Here is a 20,866-nt window from a genome sequence, read left to right as displayed (position 1 = left end):
ATCTTGTGTGAGGACAGATAATGCTGTACCTTCGCGTTCAGTAACGAAAAGTGTAAAAGGCTTACTGTAGTTTGGTGTAGCTAGAACTGGAGCTTGGCATAAAGCTTTCTTTAACTCATTGAAACTAAGTGTATGTTCAGATGTCCAAGGGAGGACAGTCGATACGGCTGCCTCCTGTGTCGTTAACTGTATCAGTGGCTTGGCTAGAAATGCATACTGAGGAATCCATTGTCTGCAATAAGAAGTAAGGCCGATAAAAGCACGTACCTCCTTCTGGGTCTTGGGCTGAGGAAGACTCGCTATTAACTGAATACGATCTGGTGTCAACTGCCTACCCCTCTTGGACAGTAAGTGTCCTAAGTAGACCACTTGCTGGACACAGAATTGAAGCTTCGAAGGGGACACCTTGTGCCCCATCTCGGCTAGGAAATACAAGACTGTAAGTGAGGCTCGCTCGCAAGCACGTTCAGAACGGGCTGTGATCAGTAGATCATCGACATACTGGAGCAGGGCAGTGTCAGTTGGCATGTGAATGTTGTCTAGTTGTCTCTTAAGTGCTTGACTGTAAATGCTAGGACTTTCTGTGAAACCTTGAGGAGCGCGTGTGAACATATAGCTCCTTCCATTTAAACAAAATCCAAAAAGAAACTGGCTGTCTGGATGAATGGGGACACTGAAAAAGGCGTTCTTGAGGTCTATGACAGTGAAAAATGTGGCTTCGGAATCAATGGCTGTCAATAGGGAAGAAATGTCTGGGACAACTGGGTACTGGGGAATAATACATTTGTTAAGTTCTCGAAGATCAATCACTAATCGATATACTGGAGGTGCATTTGGATCAGTACGTTTCATGACAGGAATGATCGGAGAATTACATACATTGGAGTCAGTTTCTACAACTACTCCTTGAGCCATGAGCTCGTCAATAATTTTGGATAAGGCTGCTACAGCCTCAGGTGGCAATCTGTACTGTCTGATTCGTGGTAACACTACACCTGGCTTGAGAGTCACACAATGGGGTGTGATTTGCATATAACCAACATCAGTTGGACCTTGCGCCCATAGATGCTGCGGAACATTAGACAATCTTGGATCAAAATCTCGTAATACATAGTGACCCTTAAAGTCACGAAGAAACAATCGTATTCCCTCTGGGGAACAGCATATGACTGCACCTAACTCTTTCAGTGTTTTAATGCCTAACAAATTTTCTGGACATGACTTAGTAAGTAACAGATCAGTAGTGCGGGTCAATGGACCTACTTCTAGAGTAACTGGCTTTGAAATTTCATTTACGATAGGTTTTCCTAAAAATCCAAGGGAAACATTTCTAGAGCCTGAGAGCGGAGCCCCTGGAACTTCGGCGTGACTTATAGTGGTCCTACTTGCCCCTGTATCAATCAGAAACTTTCTGTCTTTCCCTAGTACTTGACTGTGAACATAGGGACCTTCTTGATCTACAGGTATCTCGATGAGAGGCAAGCCTACCTCCCTCTCTAGGCTGTTTCATGAATATGGCTGATACTCTGGATACTCGGACTGTGCATACTGATACATCTGCTGTGTAACATGCTGCGTTGCAGCGATGGGCTGCGGTGCTGGAACTGTCTGTGGTGCATTCTGTGACTGAATAGTCTGTGAAACTTGCTCTTGTCTAGGCGGACGTGGTCTTTCTTTAGTCTTACCGGTAGCTATGTTGTGTTTCAGAACTGCACACTCGTTTATAAAATGACCTGGCTGTTTACAATAATTGCAGTTCCCTTTAACGGGAGCTGCAGGATGACTGGCTTGATTTGGTCCCCTCTTCTGACTGTCTTGAGGAACAGATTGTGCAACTAGTACTTTCATTTTCGTGTCTTTCATACGTTTCCTTTCATGTTCTTGCTCTTCTCTGATTCTATTCTGGTGGTATTGAAGCATCTGTAACATCTGGGACGGGGTATTAGCTTGCCAGGTACTTTCGACTTTCAAAACTCGATTCTTAACTTGTGGACTTGAATTCTCGACTAATTTAGTAACAAAAAGATGAGGGTATGACTCGCTACTTGTCTTGAGGCCACTGTTTATAATAAAACATTTCTCAAATCTAGAGTAAAAATCACTAGTGTCTTCGTCTTGTTTCTGTTTACATGCTGAGATTGCATCCCAGTCTTCCTTTTTAGTTGCTAATAGTCTGGGCAAAACTTGTATTAACAGTTCTGGTAATTCTTTACATTTCTCTCCAAGACCGGTACCTGGTACTCGTATCTTATCTTTGGCTTCTAGAACTGCCCAATCGATCTTTTTCTCCCCCACCTCCCATTCTTTTTCCTTGAGTTTCTCATATACCCCTGCGGGCAATAGGACTTTTAACATTTTAATTATATCTGGATACGTGTATTCTCCCATACGGAGCATGTCTTTCAATTCTCGGTGGAACCCTGCTGGATCTTTATCATGACAGGGAATTAACTTTTTCATCTCTAAGAGTTCCATCTTTGTAATCGGGGTGTAAACAAACACTCGTTGCATTTCACCACCCTCTGTCTTAACTGGATGCACTTCTCGTAACGGATTCTGTCTGTCTATGTAAAAGGGTTTACTTTCTGGGGGTGAGACATGAACAAAATGCGGGTTCAAAAACATACTATATTTGTGGCGCTGTTCTAGAATGACACTAATTAAATCGGTACCTAAACCTTTCCATTTATACTGGAGTAACTCGTTCAGGACATCGTGTAATGGACCTGGATCAGAATGTTGACCCTCATACAAAGTAATGAGGTGCTGAATCATGTACATACCCGCCAGTCGCTGCTCGGCTGGGGGCATTTTTAGGAACATTTGTGCCACTATTTCGTCTGGAAAAGTGGTAGAATCAGTAATCCATCGGACTGCTGATCGGACTAGTTCTTGTTCATGCATGGTACTTAACTCGCTGTAACCGATTCGTGATTTCAAAATGTGGTCGGTAGCTTGAAATACTTGTTCTAGAGAACCTTGTTCTGGTGCTGGATGGTGAAAAACTGGCTTGTGTTCTAGACGTCGATCTGGAAATCTAGATTTTCCTACATACGCTATTCTGGCGGGATTCTCATCCTCTACCTCTTCAGTATCAGAGTTACTTTCTTTCTCGCTTACTCGTGTTTCTTTACGTTGTTCGTGTATCCTTATTATTTCTTTACGAATCTTCTTGTACATACTCTCTATACTACCGATAGTCTTATGCTTACCCTCGGCTATATTATCACTCCACTTTGTCAGGACTTTCATTTCGGCTCGATCTTTGGTCGGATAATCTTGTTCTCGTATTAAACAATTAATCAGAAACTTTAATAGCATGAGCTGGACTTCAACTTTTCTTTGGCACATGACGTCACTAATACTTTCTGGATCATTCCCTGTACGGATGAAACGATATATTCTGTCTAGATCTTCTTTCATATCTGGTAGGGTGACTAGATACTCGGTCACCTTTCTCACGCGTAATGAATATAATACCATATTATCCTCGCCTGGGACTGGATCATAGCCACATTCATTAAGGGCTTTTCTTATTTCTGCAACAGACTGATATCTGGGCGTATGCTGTGACGCTTGTGCATGTAATTCGGCTAACGTTAAACGTTTGTGTGGCGGCGGGGTTCCTAGAGGACCTCCTCCTGCGGCCCCTAAACTAGAGTCGTCTACTGATGCTCTTCGTCCTGGCAGAGTGGGAAATGGAAATGCAGGCTGGACTTGTATGGCGGGCTGGATCGGGGGTACCGTAACATGTACTCCCGTGTCTGGAGAAGCGGGAAGTGCCTGATTTACAGGGACTGGCGGAGCGGGATTTGCATATTCCGGGACTGTGTCGTCCAAATAGGACGAAATGAATATATCAGCTGCGGTCGGTTTGTGACGTAGCTTGGTCGGAACTAATGGTGGCGGAAAATTACTGGATGCCTCCGGGGTCGCTTTTGGCAAGCCCTCGGCAAGTAGAGGGTACATACCCTTAATAAGAGCATTCCTCTGTCTGTCTGACTGTTCGGTTTTAACTCGTTCACCTATCTCGATTAATTCTTTTTCTTGGGCTCGTTCCAAGGATTCTCTACTTAGTTCTGACTTTCTGATTTCTTTTTCGGTTCTTTTATGAGATTCTTTGCGCCATAACTCGATGGCATCTTTCTGTGACTGTCTGGCTTTCTTTTTCCATAATGCTTCTTCTACTCTCATGATGCACTCGGCATCCCATGTACCTGATACAGGCCATCTATACTTTTCTTCTAACTGTTTGGTATACTCTACCCATAAATCTAGATACAATATGGCGCTTATGCCATGCTTCTGATACATGAAATGACCTGGACTGTCCCTAGGCGGGACAGGAACTGCTTCTTCTAGCAGACCCTTTCTAGTTTTTAACTGACGTAATCTCGAAAAGAGGGACATTGCAAACTTGAATCTGAACACAATACAATACACGAGGAACAATAACAATTGAGAAAACAATTCAGGCATACCACGACATTGAAAATACATTGAATAACATTATGAAGCAACAGTTCGGACAGAATACTACCTGGAATACTGAGAACAGAAACACATGAATTTCTCGAGAACGGAACAGGCTAGAATTACTGGATGCGCTGCTGAAACAGCACGGAACATACCGGTCCCATAAAGGGACGCATCAAGACCCGTATCCACCTAGGTGAACACTTCGTTTCAGATCTGCGTACCCAGACCCATCGGACCAGAGACAATTTAGATTGACCCTGTCTAGATACTACCCCAGCAACGGTACTCACCGGGCAGCAAGAACGGAAGGCCTCGGACTGGACTGGACTGCTTCGACGCCGGACGGACGGACTTCGGACTTCTGTTACAGGTGGGCCTCCGGATACCTCGGACCTTGGACTCTCGGCTTGGGCTCTGGTCGGGACTCGCCGCGTTCCTCCACCGCCTCGTCTGGATGCTGGACCGCCACCTCCGTCTCCTCCGTGGGCCTGAGGGATACTTGAAGCAGAAATATCTGCACGTGCACGGTATGGTTCCGTCACGGCTGCAGAGGGTCAGGGGGTACGCGTGGCTTCACCGGTGCGTGGGGAAAGGGCAAGTTCCTGTTCGGGCGCCATTATGTGGTAAATAAATAAATAATACCTCTATTTTTGAATGGATAAATGAATAACAGATAGCTCAATAAATAAGAGTCAAGATTCGAGGTAGTAGGAGTTTTGCAGGTTTATTACAGCATAAAGGACAGGAACAGGACAACCTGCATAGGAATAGGACGGCAGGGCCCGGCAGGGGGGCCGGATTGGACTAGAGTGGCCCGGCAGCTGCCGGGGCTGGATCTGGGATGAGCGCGTTCTGGGGAAAGGACTGGCGTAACATTTAATAACAATACACAGGCATATATAGAAAAACAGTTGCATTACAGTACATATGATAGGCGGAGCAGTGGGTGGAGCAAAGGGTGTGACGCGTAGCAGTCGCGAAAGATAAGGGTGAAAGTGGGTATAACAGGGCGTATACATAGACATGTGATGCAAACGTAACAGAATATGTCATGAATGGGGCGGAAACATGGAGGGGGCTACCTAAGGAGCCGGGACTTCTAACCTGATGGTGCGCGCAAACTGGCAATGACGTGTTACTAGGAGAAGCTGGGGGCTACGAACTCTGTGCTAGGAGCAGAGACTGAAGTCTGGAGATCAGGGCGACATGTACCTAAACAGTATCTAGTATCTGATGTTTAGAGAACATGTTGATATAAACTAGAAGTCAGGAGGGGAAAGGCAAACTTGATTCTAAGACTGGAGCATACATTATTCTTCATGTAGTGCGTGATGAAGAATATTAAATGATCATTAAATACAGTATTTCTCTTACATGGAGACGTAAAGGCTAGACAATGACGGAAACTATTGATGCGGTTCAGTAGCTTTAGGAATGCAGAGAAGGAGGGCTGGACTGATAACTAGAATCATAACATACTCTTGGCAGACTCAAAGGCAGAGCCAGGCTGAACCGGGCACTGTAAGGCAGAAAGTAAGTGAAGGGTCAGGGATACAGGTGGGGGCTGTATTGCTCCTCAGCGAGGGCTTCAGGAGACAGGAGCTGAAACTGGTGTCCAGGCCCTTTTGAGGCCTAGAAACGGGGACTCTATAATGAAATAACGTGCACACTGAGAAACGTGGCAACGTAACTTTACATAGGCCTGATATTCGTAGTATTCACGAGAACGGGAAATAGGCATACTAGAGATGGACACAACTGTAATTGCGTCATTAATCGAACATGGGGAATACATATGCATATTAATCATGCACAGATAACATATGATGGAGGACGCGTAGGGACACAGAACATGGCAAAATTTACTTTTCCACATTAGCCCAACACAGAGGTGTGACTGGAAAGGGGGCTTTACTCCTCTGGAAAACCGGTTTGACAACATGGTTCCTCACTTCTTTCCGAGTGCCAGCTAGTCTGCCTAAACAATGGGACCGCCCCTCTCACAAGCATTTCCTATTTGGCCTTCAAAGACAGCTTCAGCTTTGAAGTTCACCTTTTGGACCAATACCGCTGTGACTTCCTGCAGGAGGGAGGTAAAACTTCTTTCCAGTGCAAGACCCTTTCCTGGGAGTCGGTACCTTGTCTCCCTAGGAGGGCAGAAAAGTGTCTCCGGTTCAAGCTCCATGTGCAACCGTTCTGGGGAGAAAAGATTTAAGGCAACAATTTGGCAGCTTTGTAACAGTTGCACACTGTAACTTGTTACATTAATTTCGACTTGATAACTAACTCAGGCTTAATGTAATAAATTCTTTGATACCTAGTAGTATCAACTTTGGTTACACTGTTCAAGAGTTAGCATAGCTGAGGGAGCAGTGAATAACCCAGCCCTCGACAACAGGACCACCATATCTTTCCACAATAAAAATGACAGTTTTTATTTTACTGTCAGAACATGTAAAATACATGTTCTTCCCATGAAATATGCTGCACCTTTTCTTAGGGCTTGTTAGATATGCTACAGAGGTGACCTACACATGTTTCAGGGGGGCAGATGAATGTGCTATGGCTTTTAAATGGCAAAGTCAGGCTAGCAGTTCAAAACTGCCCTTTGAGTCTGACATGGCGGACTGCGAGACTCAGTGTGGCACAACCAGTTCTACAATCCCTGGGGGGGTACTCCCTAACTTACAGGCCCTGGGTACCCTAAGTACCATTTACAGGTAAGTTGGCTTATGCTAATTTGGTATAGCCAATGTAACCTACACGTTGCAATAGAAAAACTGGCAGCATCATTCAGAAAACTTTGGGCCAAAAACAACAAAAAGGCTTTTCCATATGTGCACTCATTGAAGGCTCTGGAGAAGATGTGCAGTGAGCTTGGGAAAGCATCTGTTGCAAAGATCAACAGTGCCATATCAGTAACCTTGCTCTTTGCCCACTGGACCTCGAGTCAAGCCCAATGCCATTCCCCACCAAGCAGAAGCTTGGATTCTGGTTTGGAGATGAAGGAGCAGCAGAGAAGGTATGGGACCAGTAACTGGTGTAGACAAAACAGAAGCTATGACTCTGGAGACACAGGATGCTGACAATCGAGGGAAAGACACTGATCCTGCAGAACAAAAACCTGCCAGTGCTCCAGTAAGTCATCCAGGTCTGGCAAGTGAAACCACGAACAGCCATCACAAGAATGATCTTTTACTTCAGCTAGAACTCTAAGATGGACAGCATGAAGAGAGAGGTGATGTTTAAGACTCACAACAAGAGGCAAAGGAGTGCGGGACATCACCAAATTCCTTAGGGGAATCTTCACATGCCACTGTGTGAGGAGCATCCTGAGGAACAAATTTGAGATAGTGCGCTTGATTGTACTAGCAAAGGAGCGGCGCCTCGGCTGTTCAGATTTAATGAGTGCCATCTCATACAACTGAGATACACTGTGGTACTGCACAGATGTAGAGAAGGCCATCAAGAAGTTTGATTTGGAGGCTTCAAACCATATCAGTGGACTTCGAAGATCATCCACATCCCTGCAAAGGATGTCTCCAAGAGTGGACCAAGTGTGGAATAGCATTGCTTCCAGATGCCTGACCAACAAGCAGAAAGACTTTGCCTGGATAGCATTCCAAGGAGATCCGCTAGTGACATCCTTCAAGCATGCAAAAGGGCTTGACTGCTTTAAGTCCTGCCTTAAAGGATGCACAGCAGGCAAAATGACCCACCACCTCTTCTGGAGATTCATTTACACCCAGCACCAGCTGAGGACCCTAAGCACAGAGCTTGGAGTCTGATATCGACAACGTGCATCACCGTGGATTCTTTAATGCATGGTTTGTTTCCAGGGAGGCACCTGCTTGGAGACTTCAAGGACTGCTGGAGGCTCCTGTTCTGTTTTAACCCCTTCATTGCTTCTGTCGGCCAACCGCCGTTGCGAGCTCTACCTCCGTAGTGCTGCGCACGTCCGTTGGCCAATGCTGCCCCGCCCACTTGATTAAACCACCGCAGCGGAATTTGCGCCGCGGTTAAGCGTTTAAAATTTTTCTTCTGTTTTCCAGAAACCGTCGGTATTAGTGAAGAAGGAGGCATCATCTCTAGCCCCCAGCAAGATGATGTGCTATTCAATAGGTACTAGGACAACAGTGAAGAGAAAACCTGATGGTTCAAGGAGGGCCCCCTAGCTCCACTCGGGAGCCCCATAAGGGCTTCTACCAATGGGCCCCACTACAATGTCGGGAGGACCTCCACTGACAGTCCGTCGCTGGTGGCCCACCAAACATCCAACCCTTCAGTTTAACCGCCGCATTTTGATGCATGCAGTGGAATTATTAGCCATTGGAGGGAAGACCGCCACCTCTGCTGGATCTACTAATCCTGACGTGGCTGCATTCAGAATCATAATCTCTAATAATGGTGGTGTTGAGGCAGGCACCACCGTCGAGATTACGATGTCCCTTTCTGACAGCCTGTTCATGGTGAGCTGACCACCATGGAAAGGTTGTCGTAAACAGACTTTAGGGGCACCAAACAGGGCCCCGTCCCTCGAAGGCCACTACAATGTCGCCATGTGGGCACATGTAGTGCCCTCACTCAGATCCTGGCACATGGTGCATGGATGTGTACAAAGTGCTCCCATACATGGTGGCATATGCTGTGGCCCTTTTCCTGGGCCGCAGCATAAGCCACCTTGGAAAGGGGCACTTTCTGACTGCCACCATGGCGGTCCTGTTGTAATTGTGCAGTCGAACCGCCACCTGCCTGTCGGACGGTCCCCGGACCGCCATGATATCGGGCGGAGGTCCGACCGTCCAGATTCGTAATAAAGCCCAATGTTTTCTCTTTTTCCATTCCCTCCAGGAACCGAAAGGTTGCAGAGGAGAGGAGCAGACGGATGAGTACAGGTGAAGCTAATATTCATGTGACCTTTTTTCTTCACAGGTAAAAGGTGAGAGTGGTAGCAAACACACATTTTGTCACGTTTGTACATACCACTTACAAGTATGTTTTTTGTGTGAAAATTGTATATATATGAACCAAACACGAATTTCAGACAAAAAGCATTTATGTATACATGTGAAAGGACATAATTCAGTCACTCAAAGAGAAAGCATCCACTGGCAGGTTTGTAGATCTATATACTTTGTGCTGTGGTTGGAGGGAGCATAATTTGAGTGACATTTCAACAGACTAATGGCGAGAATGTTGATTTAGAGCACCTATACATGTATCTATTAGCCCATGATATCTTTTTGGAAAACATGAGTCTAGCAAGACAATTAAGGCTACCTCAAGGCCAAATATAAGAAAACATGTTTTGAAAGGGCATTCAGAACAGACAGTCATGAAATATGCCAACATTTTCAGGTTCCTGTTTGAGAAAAGGGCAATAACAGGGGGTAAGTGAAGAAGTGTTTTGTGCCACCACTTCAAATAAAATGTTAAGTATATAGTGCATTTTGCTTTTCACACAATAATTATCAGTGTTTAGTTTGCTTTTGCACCGACATGGCTCTGGGAGTGAACATGAGTGCAACATAGGCGCTGGGAGTAGGGGTGCAAGGGATGCTGCAGCACCCCCACATAACCGTCCTGGAGTTCATAAGGTGAATGAGCAATAAAGATGGCTTTACATTTAACTTGTCAGAGGTCAAATGTCAAGCTTTGTTTTATGACAAATTGCTTCTCATTTTTAAAAAGTTGAGATTGGGGTATCTTTCTTTCTCAGGCTGCAAAGTGAAAGGATTTTGTAATTCGACATATGTGACAATCTTGCTGAGTGTGAACAAATGGTTATTGCATGTTATTTTTTTGTAATACACAACAACATTTGAACTGTACAAATATTTTTTTTAAAATATGAGCAGCTAGGAAAGCATAAATGAATCACTTTGCTTTGTAATTTTGAAGTGTTTTGGAAACACATATTTTATTAGGATTCTAACAAATAAAGACAATTTTACTTGGTGTTATGCAAATAATGATCAATATATATTGGATCCCATGTTGCACACATTATCATTTGTGCGTTGAATAGTTTGATCAGTAAAACTTCAGGTCTGCGCAAATTTTAATGGAAAATATGGTGACGGTAAATGACAGTGTGTTACCACACTGTGCTTTAATTATATATTTGCAACAGCTTGCTGCAAAACTCACCAATGGCTAAATATCCCAACTATAACACTCTCCTGAATGGGCGTCGCTCATTATCTACACTTTTCAGTAACGTAACATTTCTGAGAGCACCACCACTTCAAAAGTTTTTCCAGCACCGCTAGAATGTAACTACATTTTCCCACACATTGGACAGGCATGTCAGGATGGCCGTTAGGTAGAGACTGAATGTGTTGTCAATCCAAAGCCGACCGTGCATGGGCAGGACAGGCACATTGGCTGGGACTCGCGCGTGAGGGTTGTGTGATGTCATCTCACGCATGCGCATAGTCGTCGGCATGCCCCAACCTTTGAGATCTGTACTTTGGGGCCGATTATGATGGCGGACGGACCTGAGTCCGTCCGCCACCATAGAGCAGGAGGGAACCTCCGCATTGCCTGCCGGGTTCCCTCCTGTGCAATTAGGATGTGACCGCCAACCTGGCGGTCACATCCTCTATTTTTACCATTGCGGCGGGTGCGGCTTCAAGCTGCACCCACCGCAATGGTAAAAATGCACACATTGCATTTGTATGCAGAAAGCGGCAGGCACCGTGCGGTGCCTGACGATTTCTGCATACAAATGCAGGGGGGTACAATAGGTACCCCCCATGTGCACCCCCTAACCCCCCCTTCACCTAGGGGGCTGGCAAAGGGGCCCCCCAGGTGAAGTTACACATGCTTTTCCACGGCGGAAAACCCGCTGCCGAAAAGCAATTTTTAAAGCCCTTCCTAATATGGCGGACGGTGTCTGAGAGACACTGCCACCATATTAGAGCTTTTCCGCCGCGGTTGTAAGCCAACCGCGGCGGAAAAGCTGCGGACAGAAACCAGGACACACCAGCCATCCTAATGTGGCGGTGGGTCTTTGGTGGGTCCGCTGCGGTTTTTCCGCATCCAACCGGCCCGGCGGTGGCTTCCGCCGGCCCGGAGGATGCGGAAAAACCCCAATCATAATAGGCCCCTAAGATGAAAGACTCCTTCTATATGCTGTGCTTGTGGCATGCGGTGCCTCAATCATAAATAAGTGTGGAAGAAAAACACTTGGGTAACTGACTCCAGCTGAAGGTCATGCTGTCGAATCCCGGAAGGGCTTTATCAGCCTTTGATCCTCCCATAGGTTGGCACATTGGACATCTTTAAATTAGCTGCATTATATACAAATAAGGCATTGTTGTTACAATCTATGTGGTTAGGACAAAGCCCCAATGGGGCAGTCAGTGTCTCTTGGTTAAAGTTGCAGTGGGCGCCAGGACGTGACTGGAAGAGTCCCTGTCCCCTCATAGAATAACTGATGGAACGCACCATCAGAAATTAACCATTACAAGTTGACGTACATAGATTGATGATGTTCTTGTTTCCGGCAGGGTGTGTTTCCCAGGCTCCTTCTTCATATACAGTGCATGCACCTACAAGAGTACAAGTCCAGGAAGGCCTATGCGTCCTCATCCAATGCACGTTCACCTACCCGCCCTTGCACAACCTGTCGGACTTGCCGCGGGGCTACTGGTGCAGACAACGTCCAGACCTCGAAGTGGACACATTTGTGAGGGTTGCAGCAGTCAACAGCCCTGGGACGTTGGTGGTTTCCCGTGAAACGGCAGACCGCTTCCAGTTCGTGGGCGACATCCGGAAGAAGGATTGCTCTCTAGGGATCGACAGCGCCAAGAAGCAGGACCAAGGGCACTATTTCTTCCGGATTGAAGACACCTTTAAATATAGCTACTTGGAGAATATGACTCTTCTCACCATAGAGCGTAAGTGTTGCGTGGTACTCTTGTCCCTTCCTGGCAGGAATTATCTCTGTCTTCAGGAATTGGGTGTTGGTTTTGCATCAGGTCTGATTGGTATGGCCCCACGTTTGTGGTGGATTACGATTTGGACCAACCCAGAACTGGAATTGAATAGTAAGATGGCTTGGGATTGCTTATCTTTAGATAAAGCAAGTAGCATCCCCTGGCTAGGATATATTAAGAGCTTGACAGTGAAATTAGGGCGGGCTGCATTGTATGACTCCCCAACAGGCTAGTGAGAGGGTTGTGGGTGAAAAACCATTTGCTATGTAGGATGCAAGTAGAGAGTGAGGCTATAGAGCTCCTGAAACCCACAGTACGGGCACATACTCTATTGAAAACATCTCCAGTATTAGAATCGTACCTATATGAAATAAGAAAGCCTTACACCGCTTCCTTTAAATAATATTTAGATTTAACCTTATGTAAATATACAACCTTTTATAATGACGGCATGATTTTTATTCTGAACGTTTTGGGGTTTAAAAATATATTCCTAAATGTATATGTTTTTAATGGTTCACCTACATTTTTATGTAGTATACTTTTATGGTTTTTAAATTTATAGAATACAGTGATTTTAACTGACTGACTCTGAATGTCGATAATGTGGAGACTGAAGGCAGTTAGTGCAAGATGCAGGAATCACAAGATAACAACATGCACGCGACTTTACAAAGATATTATCTGTAGATGAGGCCTGGTCTCTCTTAACCAGGTTTATCCAGAACTGAATGATGTGGCAGCTGGGTATGATGACGTAGGAGCCTGATGCATGCCCAGGAGCATGCTAATGATGTGCCACCTCCCCCCACAGCAGCATGCCCCACTCCCAGATGCACTAGAACTCAGCAGATGCTGTCAAGCCCTCCCTAGTGTGGTCCATAGTTGGCAGTAAAGTCAAGCTCATCAAATATTATTGCTGAACCCTGCTTAATTTGTAACTGAATAAGTACATGGGGCCAAACACTCGCTTTGAAGTTGGCACTGCAGAAGGCGTGGTGCTGCTTAGCGAGGCTGCTTAGTGTTGATTCCACCTCATGCATCTTTAATCCATCACCAGACGCTCCCTGGCCCTCAAACACACTCTTGTAAGGTTCATTTTTGACACTGCTTCCTCCCGTTGTCACGTATTCCTCTTTCCCTTCCTCCTTCCTTCCCCCTGTTCTGTTTTTCTCTCTCTTGTGTTGGGTCAAAGTCTGATGAGGAAAGATAAGTGCTGGTGAACAAAAATATGCGCTGGTGTGCCCCACCTGTAACCTCCAGTTCCAATTCAGCACTCGTGCAGCACCAGTTACTTTTTCCTCCTAAACTGTGCGCCTGCGCACAATGATTTCTCACCGTGCTGAGGGTTATTGGGTGAGCACATTTGTAAGGGCTTTTAGTCATGTGAGAAAAGCTATGTACGAGTCAGTAGGATTATACGGTAGTGTTGATACATATTCTCTGTCAGGGGCATAGAAAGTACTCAGTTTACTACTGTGGAACACTTCTGAAAACGGACCCATCTGTAATGTCGCACCAGTGACCTAACTGGTACGTGTTCAGATGGACCCTGAAATGTACTTGCAGGGGTGTTCATGCTTTCTTACCCACACCGCGGGTGTATTTGGCGCAGTCTAGATGTCACCGGGAACGGTGTTAATCAATGTACAGCCGGGCAGGAGGTGGGGGACCGAATACACTCACAACCTGCTTCTGTGTCTTATTTATGAGAAGGCCTCACCTCGTGGGCCGCCTGTACAATCAACACCCACACTTTCTTTCGGCCTTCCTTCGTCATCGGAGCCGGCGACACATTTGCAAATGAGGGTGCTGCTGTCCTTGGTCCAGATGTGCCCTCGGCACACCGGGTGCAGCAGAGATTAGTGCAGCCGCCACGTGCTCCCTTCCTTTTTAAGTTCAAAAAGAAATGTATTGACAATAAATGAAATAGCAGTACAGAATATATAAATAATACAAGGTTAATACAAAAAAAAAGGGGGGGAAGGGGGCAGAGGGAACAAGAACAAACAGGATAAGCAATGCAAAGGATTCATGAGCAAGGAAAACAAATTATCAAAAGCAGTACATTAAAGTGGGAGGGATACAATGATTGAAAAACAAACTCAGGTGCGGAAAAATACATAGCAAATTATTATTGAAGCAAAAGGGAATGCAAAAGGGCAATCATGGGGGTTTAGAGACCTCCTGCTGGGCAGGTTGCAAACCAAAGGAACGGGCAGCACAATTGTCTAAGTATAAAGTAAGAGGAAGCCATAAGGCCTTACGTTTCATTGCCATATGTAAGGGGAATACCAAAGCAGTGTCCAATCTGTGGTTATGGCAAATGTTATACCACCATGCTTTGAATGAAATACTAGAAGAGGTTTTCCAATTAACAGTGATCTGTTGATATGCAACAGCTAACAACAAGTCAACAATACGAACATCAAGATCAACAACTTCCCAACAGGGCGATAGGCTCCCTAGAAAGAGATGAACAAGTGAGAAGGGAACACAAGTATGAAAAATGACGTTGATTTGGGCCCATACTGAACCCAAAAATCATATACTGGTTTACAAAGAAATAGCATGTGAAATAAAGTGGCTTGTGGGGAGGAGCAAGACCAACACATGTCAGGGATAGTAGAAAAACGTTTGTTAAGGGTGGAGGGTGTATGGAGCAACCTATTATAAATGAAAAACATGGTTTGCGTGAGGGTTGCTGACCTAGATGTTTTGCGTACCTTAGTCCACAGCTTGTCCCACAGGGCTGTCGACCATGACGTGACAAAATCATGTTCCCACTGCTCCTCTACCTTGGATTTATCTCTAATGGATGCGACAGCATGAAGATGCTTGTAAATAGCCGCAGCTTTGGGAATAGTGCGTAATAAGGCGTGAAGGAGTAGAGTAGGGGTAGGAGAAGAGGGAAGGGGCATCACGTCAGGTCTCACTTGCAAAAGCCACGTATAAGTGGCCATCACCGCAGCTTTAAGCAATGAGTATTTGGGGGCAAAGGATGCAGGTAAACCAAAGGAGGAGTGTAAAGCAGGAAAGGAGAGAAAGGCAGATTGCGAGAATAACTGCGAAACCCAAAGCAAACCCTTAAGCCTCCAAGATTTCCAATAGAAAGACCTGTCATGAATTAAAATGGAGGAGTTGTGCCAAATGGTGGAAGAAAGGAAATCAGCAATGGTTGCAGGAGGAGGAGGACTATAAGTGAGAAGAAGTCTGGCGGTGAATTTGTGAATAGGAGTGGAGACTGAAGGAGGCTTTCATGAAAAGGAAATGTATTCCGCAAAGGAAAAAGGAGAAAGGAAAATGCGCTCAAGTTTTGCCTACAGAGGACATGGGACTGTGGGATCTTGTAGCCAAAAAGAGGCTTGGCGTAGTAAAAAGGCTTTTTGGTAGGCTGGAAAATCTGGGAAGTTAACTCCACCTGCTGAGGGGGGACAAATCAATCTGGCAAGGGACATTCTCGATTTTTTATTATGCCAAAGAAAGGAAGACAAGACCGAATTAATTTTCTTAAAAAATTTAGATGGGATGGACACAGGGATATTGGAAATTGTGTAAAGGATTATGGGGGATAACATCATATTAATAGTATCAAGACGACCCCACCAAGACAGATAAAGAGGGTGCCATCTAGCCGTTAAGTCGGAAATGTTTTGAATGCATTTATTTAAACAGAGAGAGACAGTATCTGAGATGGAGGGAGTGATGTGCAACCCCAAGTATTTGATATGTGAGGGGCTCCAGGTGAAATTGGAGGTACTAAAATCAGGTTTAAAGGTGAACTTAGTCAGAGGCAATATCTCACACTTATCGTTATTTAATTTGTAGCCAGAGATTAAGGAATATTCCCGTACTTCTTCCAGAAAAGCCGGAATGGATTCTGTAGGATTGGAGACGAAGAGTAAGATATCATCCGCATAAGCAGCAAGTTTAACATGAGAATCTGCAAATTGAAAGCCATGAATGTTGGGATTTTGTCTAAGTTTGGACAGGAAGGGTTCTAGTGCCAGGTTGAAAAGGAAAGGAGAAAGAGGACAGCCCTGACGAACACCTCTTCCAAGATCAAAGAAGGAGGAAAGCTGACCATTTGCACAAACTGCTGCCCGCGGATGAGAGTACAGCAAGGAGACTAGAGTAATACATTTTGGGCCAAAACCAAACCATTGGAGAGTATGGAAGAGATAAGACCATTCTACTCTATCGAATGCCTTTTCGGCATCTAAGGCGATTGCTGCAAGGGAGTGCTGTGAGCGCGTCGACTTCGAGAGGATATTAAACAGAAGTCTGGTATTATCAGTAATGAAGCGCCCTTTCACAAAACCAGACTGCTCCTCGCCTAAGAGTTCAGGGAGCATGTGATCTAGTCGTGCCGCTAAAGCTTTAGCAAGAATCTTGTAATCAATATTTACAAGGGAAATAGGTCTGTAATTTTTGCAATACTTAACGTCCTTCCCTTCTTTAGGTATCAAACAAATATGCGCATCAGAAAAGGACCCCGATGAACATCCCAAAGCAGTAAACGTGGCTATGAGATTGTGTAGTTTTGGGAGGAGTAGTTTAGAAAAGTGAAGGTAAAATTCAACAGTAAAACCGTCTGGCCCTGGAGCCTTATTCAGTTTGAGGTGCTGAAGTGCAGTGAGCAACTCCTTCTGAGAAATATCAGATTCTAAGTGTGATAGATCAAGAGGAAACTGTTCAGGTTTGTGAATGTCAGAAAAGAAATGTGTGAGGGATTGGGAAGTTGGTTGTGCTTCAGAGGAATAAAGATTTTCGTAAAAGAGGGAAAATTCAGTGAGTATATCAGTATCTTTGTGTTTAAGAACAGAATTAGCATCATAAATGGATTCAATGTTAAGTTTGTTGTGTTTGATCTTCAGGTAATTGGCGAGGATCTTTCCAGCCTTATTTCTACCTCCATAAAATTTGGCACTGGATTTCAACAAGTATAACGATGCGTCCTCAGTGGATTTTTCATTGTACTTTATCTTGGCAGCAACAAGAGCAGTCAGACTTTCTTGTGAATGCGAGGTGAAATAGGCGTGTTCCAATCTCTTAATGGTACAAAGGAGCTCCTTAGTATGTTTGCAAGCAATTCTGCGCTTGCGTGCCACATTATTGATAATGAAATCACGAGTCGTAGCCTTAAAGGCGTCCCAAATAGTGTGACTCGGAATAGAGGGGGTATCGTTAAATAAAAAGAACTCATCAAAAAAGTCAGTAAAAGAGGCTGTGAATTTGGGGTCCAAGAGAAGGGTGTTATTAAAGCGCCATCTCTTGGGACCAACGACCTTAGGAAGGGCTTCTATGGTAGTCAAAACAGGGGCATGATCCGATAATAAAATAGGGCCAATTTCGGCATTGGTGAGGGACTGAGCGATATTGTGGGAAACAAAGATATAATCAATCTGTGACTGGGAGTGGTGAGAAGGGGAATAAAAAGTGAACTCTCTCAAAGATGGATTGCATAGTCACCAGGTATCAATAAGCTTATGTTGGGAAATAGCTTGAGTAAAAAGCCGATGAGATTTGTTAGGGACATAAGGAGCCTCAGATTTCCTGTCAACAAACGGGTCCATGGGCTGGTTACAATCACCCGCGAGGATAAAATTGTCATCCATAAATCGGGTAATATGCTGAGAAAGCTCAGTCCAAAAAAGGGGTTCACCACTTGTAGGAGCATAGATGTTGAGGAGAGAGATTGGAACACCTCTAAGAGAAAGTCTGACATGCGTCCATCTACCATGAGTATCTGATTCTTGAGAAACTATAACAAGGGGGAGAGACCTACGACATAGGATTGCTACACCATTCCGCTTACCGTCACCTTGCGAATAAAACACCTCACCCACCCAACCTCTCTTAAGTTTTGCAGACTCCACATTAGAAAGATGAGTTTCCTGAAGAAATACTACATCCACATTTAATTTAGCCAGGTGGGACAGAATTCTCTGACGTTTGATTGGAGAGTTAACACCCTTAACATTCCATGAAACTATGTTTAATGACATGGCATACACATCAACCTAGATGAAACACAATAGATACAGAGTACAAAGAAAGAAGGGAAGAATTCCTTGATCCAAAGTGAGAAACAAAGAAAAGAGCACTCTCGAGGAATAAAGTAAGGCAGGAAGTATAGAAAGATAAGGAGGGCAAAGTGCTGAAAGACAGGAGAAAGAGTAAGAGGAATAGGAAAGAAAAGAATAAAAGGCAACGAAATGAGAATTTGAAAGCAGAGAAATAGACAGAACCTGAGTTAGAAAAATCATTACCCATAAATGAACGAGAAATGTGAATCCCTAGAAGAGGAGTAAAAACCAAAAAGAGAAAAACAAGAAGAAGACTAGGGGAAAACATACCTATACAAGAAGAAAACGAGAAGGAAACGGGGGAGGATGGAACCACATGGGTGAGGCAGCACATCCAGGGTCAGCCAGGCAGGGAACCGGGAAGACATCATCAGACAGGAGAAAGTTCCTGTGAGGGCGGGGGAGAGAACATATGATTAAATTACGGACATCAGTCAGAACACGGGTAATAAGGACAATAAACAACAATGCAAGTCAAAGAGAACAACAACAAGAAATAGAAAAATCCATAAAGAGAAAAAAGGAGCAAAATGCAGCAGTGCTGTAAAAATACAGAAAAAGAGAAAAAACCAACAGCTCAGCCAGGAGCATCTCAACCTGGAGCAGAAGAAGAAGGACCTGAAAAGTCCATGGTTGGAGTCTTATGAGCATTAATAAAGCTCTGCAGACGAACCGGATCCTCGTAGGTAGTGGTTTTATTGTTATAGGTGACTTTGAAGAGACAAGGATGGAATAAACCATACCTTGCACCCATTGAGCGAAGATCCTCTCTCATGTTCAAGAAGGCTTTCTGACGGTTTGCTGTAGCCTTTGCATAGTCCTGGGCAAAAAATAAAGAAGAGCCAGACCATGTCAGGTTTGAGGAGGATTTGGCAGCTGTTAAAACCTTAAGGAGATCAGTATATTCCAAAAAATAGAGAATTACACCTCGCGGCCCTGAGATGATGAAGAAGAAGTAGATGGGCGACCAAGTCGATGGGCGCGTTGGATATTAAGAGTCGTACCTTCTGGCAGATGAAGAAACTTAGGAAGAAAAGATCTCAAAAAAGCAATCGGATCCGAACCCTCAAGATTTTTCGCCAGGCCGTAAATGCGGAGATTATTCCGCCTATTCCTGTTCTCCAACTCCTCCACATGTCTCTGGAGAGTGGACACTTGCGAAGCCAGGTGCGGAACTTTGGAGCATGTATTCTGAATGGATGAGAATGCATGTTCAACAGAAGAAACTCTCGTATCAAGGTGGGACCAGTTATCAGTGAGAGTTTGGAGCTTGACATTAGTTTCCTCCATGAAAGGGCGCAAAGCTCTGATTTCCTCCAAGAAAGGGCGAAACAATCTTATTTCCTCTAACAAGAGCTCCATTGAAACAGGTGTGGGCTGGTTGGGAGGTGAGGGAGGATCTTTCCTGTGTCTCTTAGTTTTGGCTTTCCCTGGTGGCAGTTGAGAGGATTCCATAGTGGTATCTGACCCAGAAGAAGCAGGAGGATCGTCGAGTTTAGATAAGGCAGAAAAGACTTTGGAGTTTTTCAGAAAGGCAGTCTTCGTAGTAGTGTTAGACGAATGCGCCATCGTCGTAAGTCTGCCCATAAAGAGAAGGCAAACAAAAACAACACTATGCAGAGAGCACTGTATGCAGGTAAGAATAGCGGGTAGCTCCAAATAAACGTATAAAATACTTTGCAGATGAAGCACCAGTCAATTGCTAAACAAAAGCAAGACATGCTCAAAAAATGAAAAACAATGCAGACATCTGGAATGGTTAAGTTATATAAGGGCACAGTCAATTATGAGGCAAATTGCAGCAAAAATAGAAGAGTTATGACATCCTAAGGCTTCTGTGCACAAGAAAAGAAAAATAGCATCTAGGCATCCTGAAATCCTGAAATTGAAGCGCGTAAATTTACTGAGGGACTAAGTATTCAATCACTGAGTCGTCAGTACTGTCGTATCCAGCGCTGTTTAGAAGTATGAAGAGAGAAAAAACCACAGTCCCATTGGGTTTAAAAACGCTCCTACGCCATAACAGTAAGCTGTGTGAGGAGGCGTCTGAAGACTCACAAAATGGCGGTAGGGAGAGCAGTGACACAGCAGCAGTGCAGAAGCATTCCCTCCTGAGCTGAAATGCAGAACCCCAAGTCAGAAAGAAGTGTCATATAGGGTCTCAAGGTAATAAAAATGAGTCAGTCAAAAAGTGGAGGTTACTGCAGGGAGAGCTCCGTGCGCTGGCAAGGAAAGTCGGGTCCGCGCTATATCTCAAAATGGCGGCCGCGACCGCATCCGAGACCAAGCAACTTACTATGAGGAGGCGCTCCGTCCCCACGCCGTTTAGCTGCGCTTCAAGCGCCACAGGAGAGT

General features: G+C 44.8%; 1 protein-coding gene and 1 long non-coding RNA gene across 3 annotated transcripts in view; one reads left to right on the top strand and one right to left on the bottom strand.

Moving 5' to 3' along the window:
- LOC144770736 (uncharacterized) overlaps positions 1–19,075 on the bottom strand; it is a 53,938-nt gene extending 34,863 nt beyond the window's left edge. The window contains exons 1-2 of the long non-coding RNA XR_013598994.1: positions 18,782–19,075; positions 14,146–14,311 (exon numbers count right to left, since the gene is read on the bottom strand). This is a non-coding gene — a long non-coding RNA (uncharacterized LOC144770736). The remainder of the gene's footprint in view (positions 1–14,145; positions 14,312–18,781) is intronic.
- Positions 1–20,866, top strand: part of LOC144770735 (sialic acid-binding Ig-like lectin 14) — a 209,249-nt gene that overhangs the window by 90,653 nt on the left and 97,730 nt on the right. Inside the window, exon 3 of one of the 2 annotated variants that reach the window (XM_078655475.1) lies at positions 11,994–12,383. The exons of the other annotated variant lie outside the window; for it this stretch is intronic. Coding sequence (XP_078511601.1) covers positions 11,994–12,383 — 390 coding nt within the window. The remainder of the gene's footprint in view (positions 1–11,993; positions 12,384–20,866) is intronic. 2 annotated transcript variants of the gene reach the window in all.

The sequence above is a fragment of the Lissotriton helveticus genome, chromosome 7 (assembly GCF_964261635.1).
Source record: "Lissotriton helveticus chromosome 7, aLisHel1.1, whole genome shotgun sequence".
In the NCBI taxonomy this organism is placed as follows: Eukaryota; Metazoa; Chordata; class Amphibia; order Caudata; family Salamandridae; genus Lissotriton; species Lissotriton helveticus.
The sequence above is the reverse complement of the archived record's forward strand: the minus strand, read 5'-3'. Positions and strand labels throughout refer to the sequence as shown.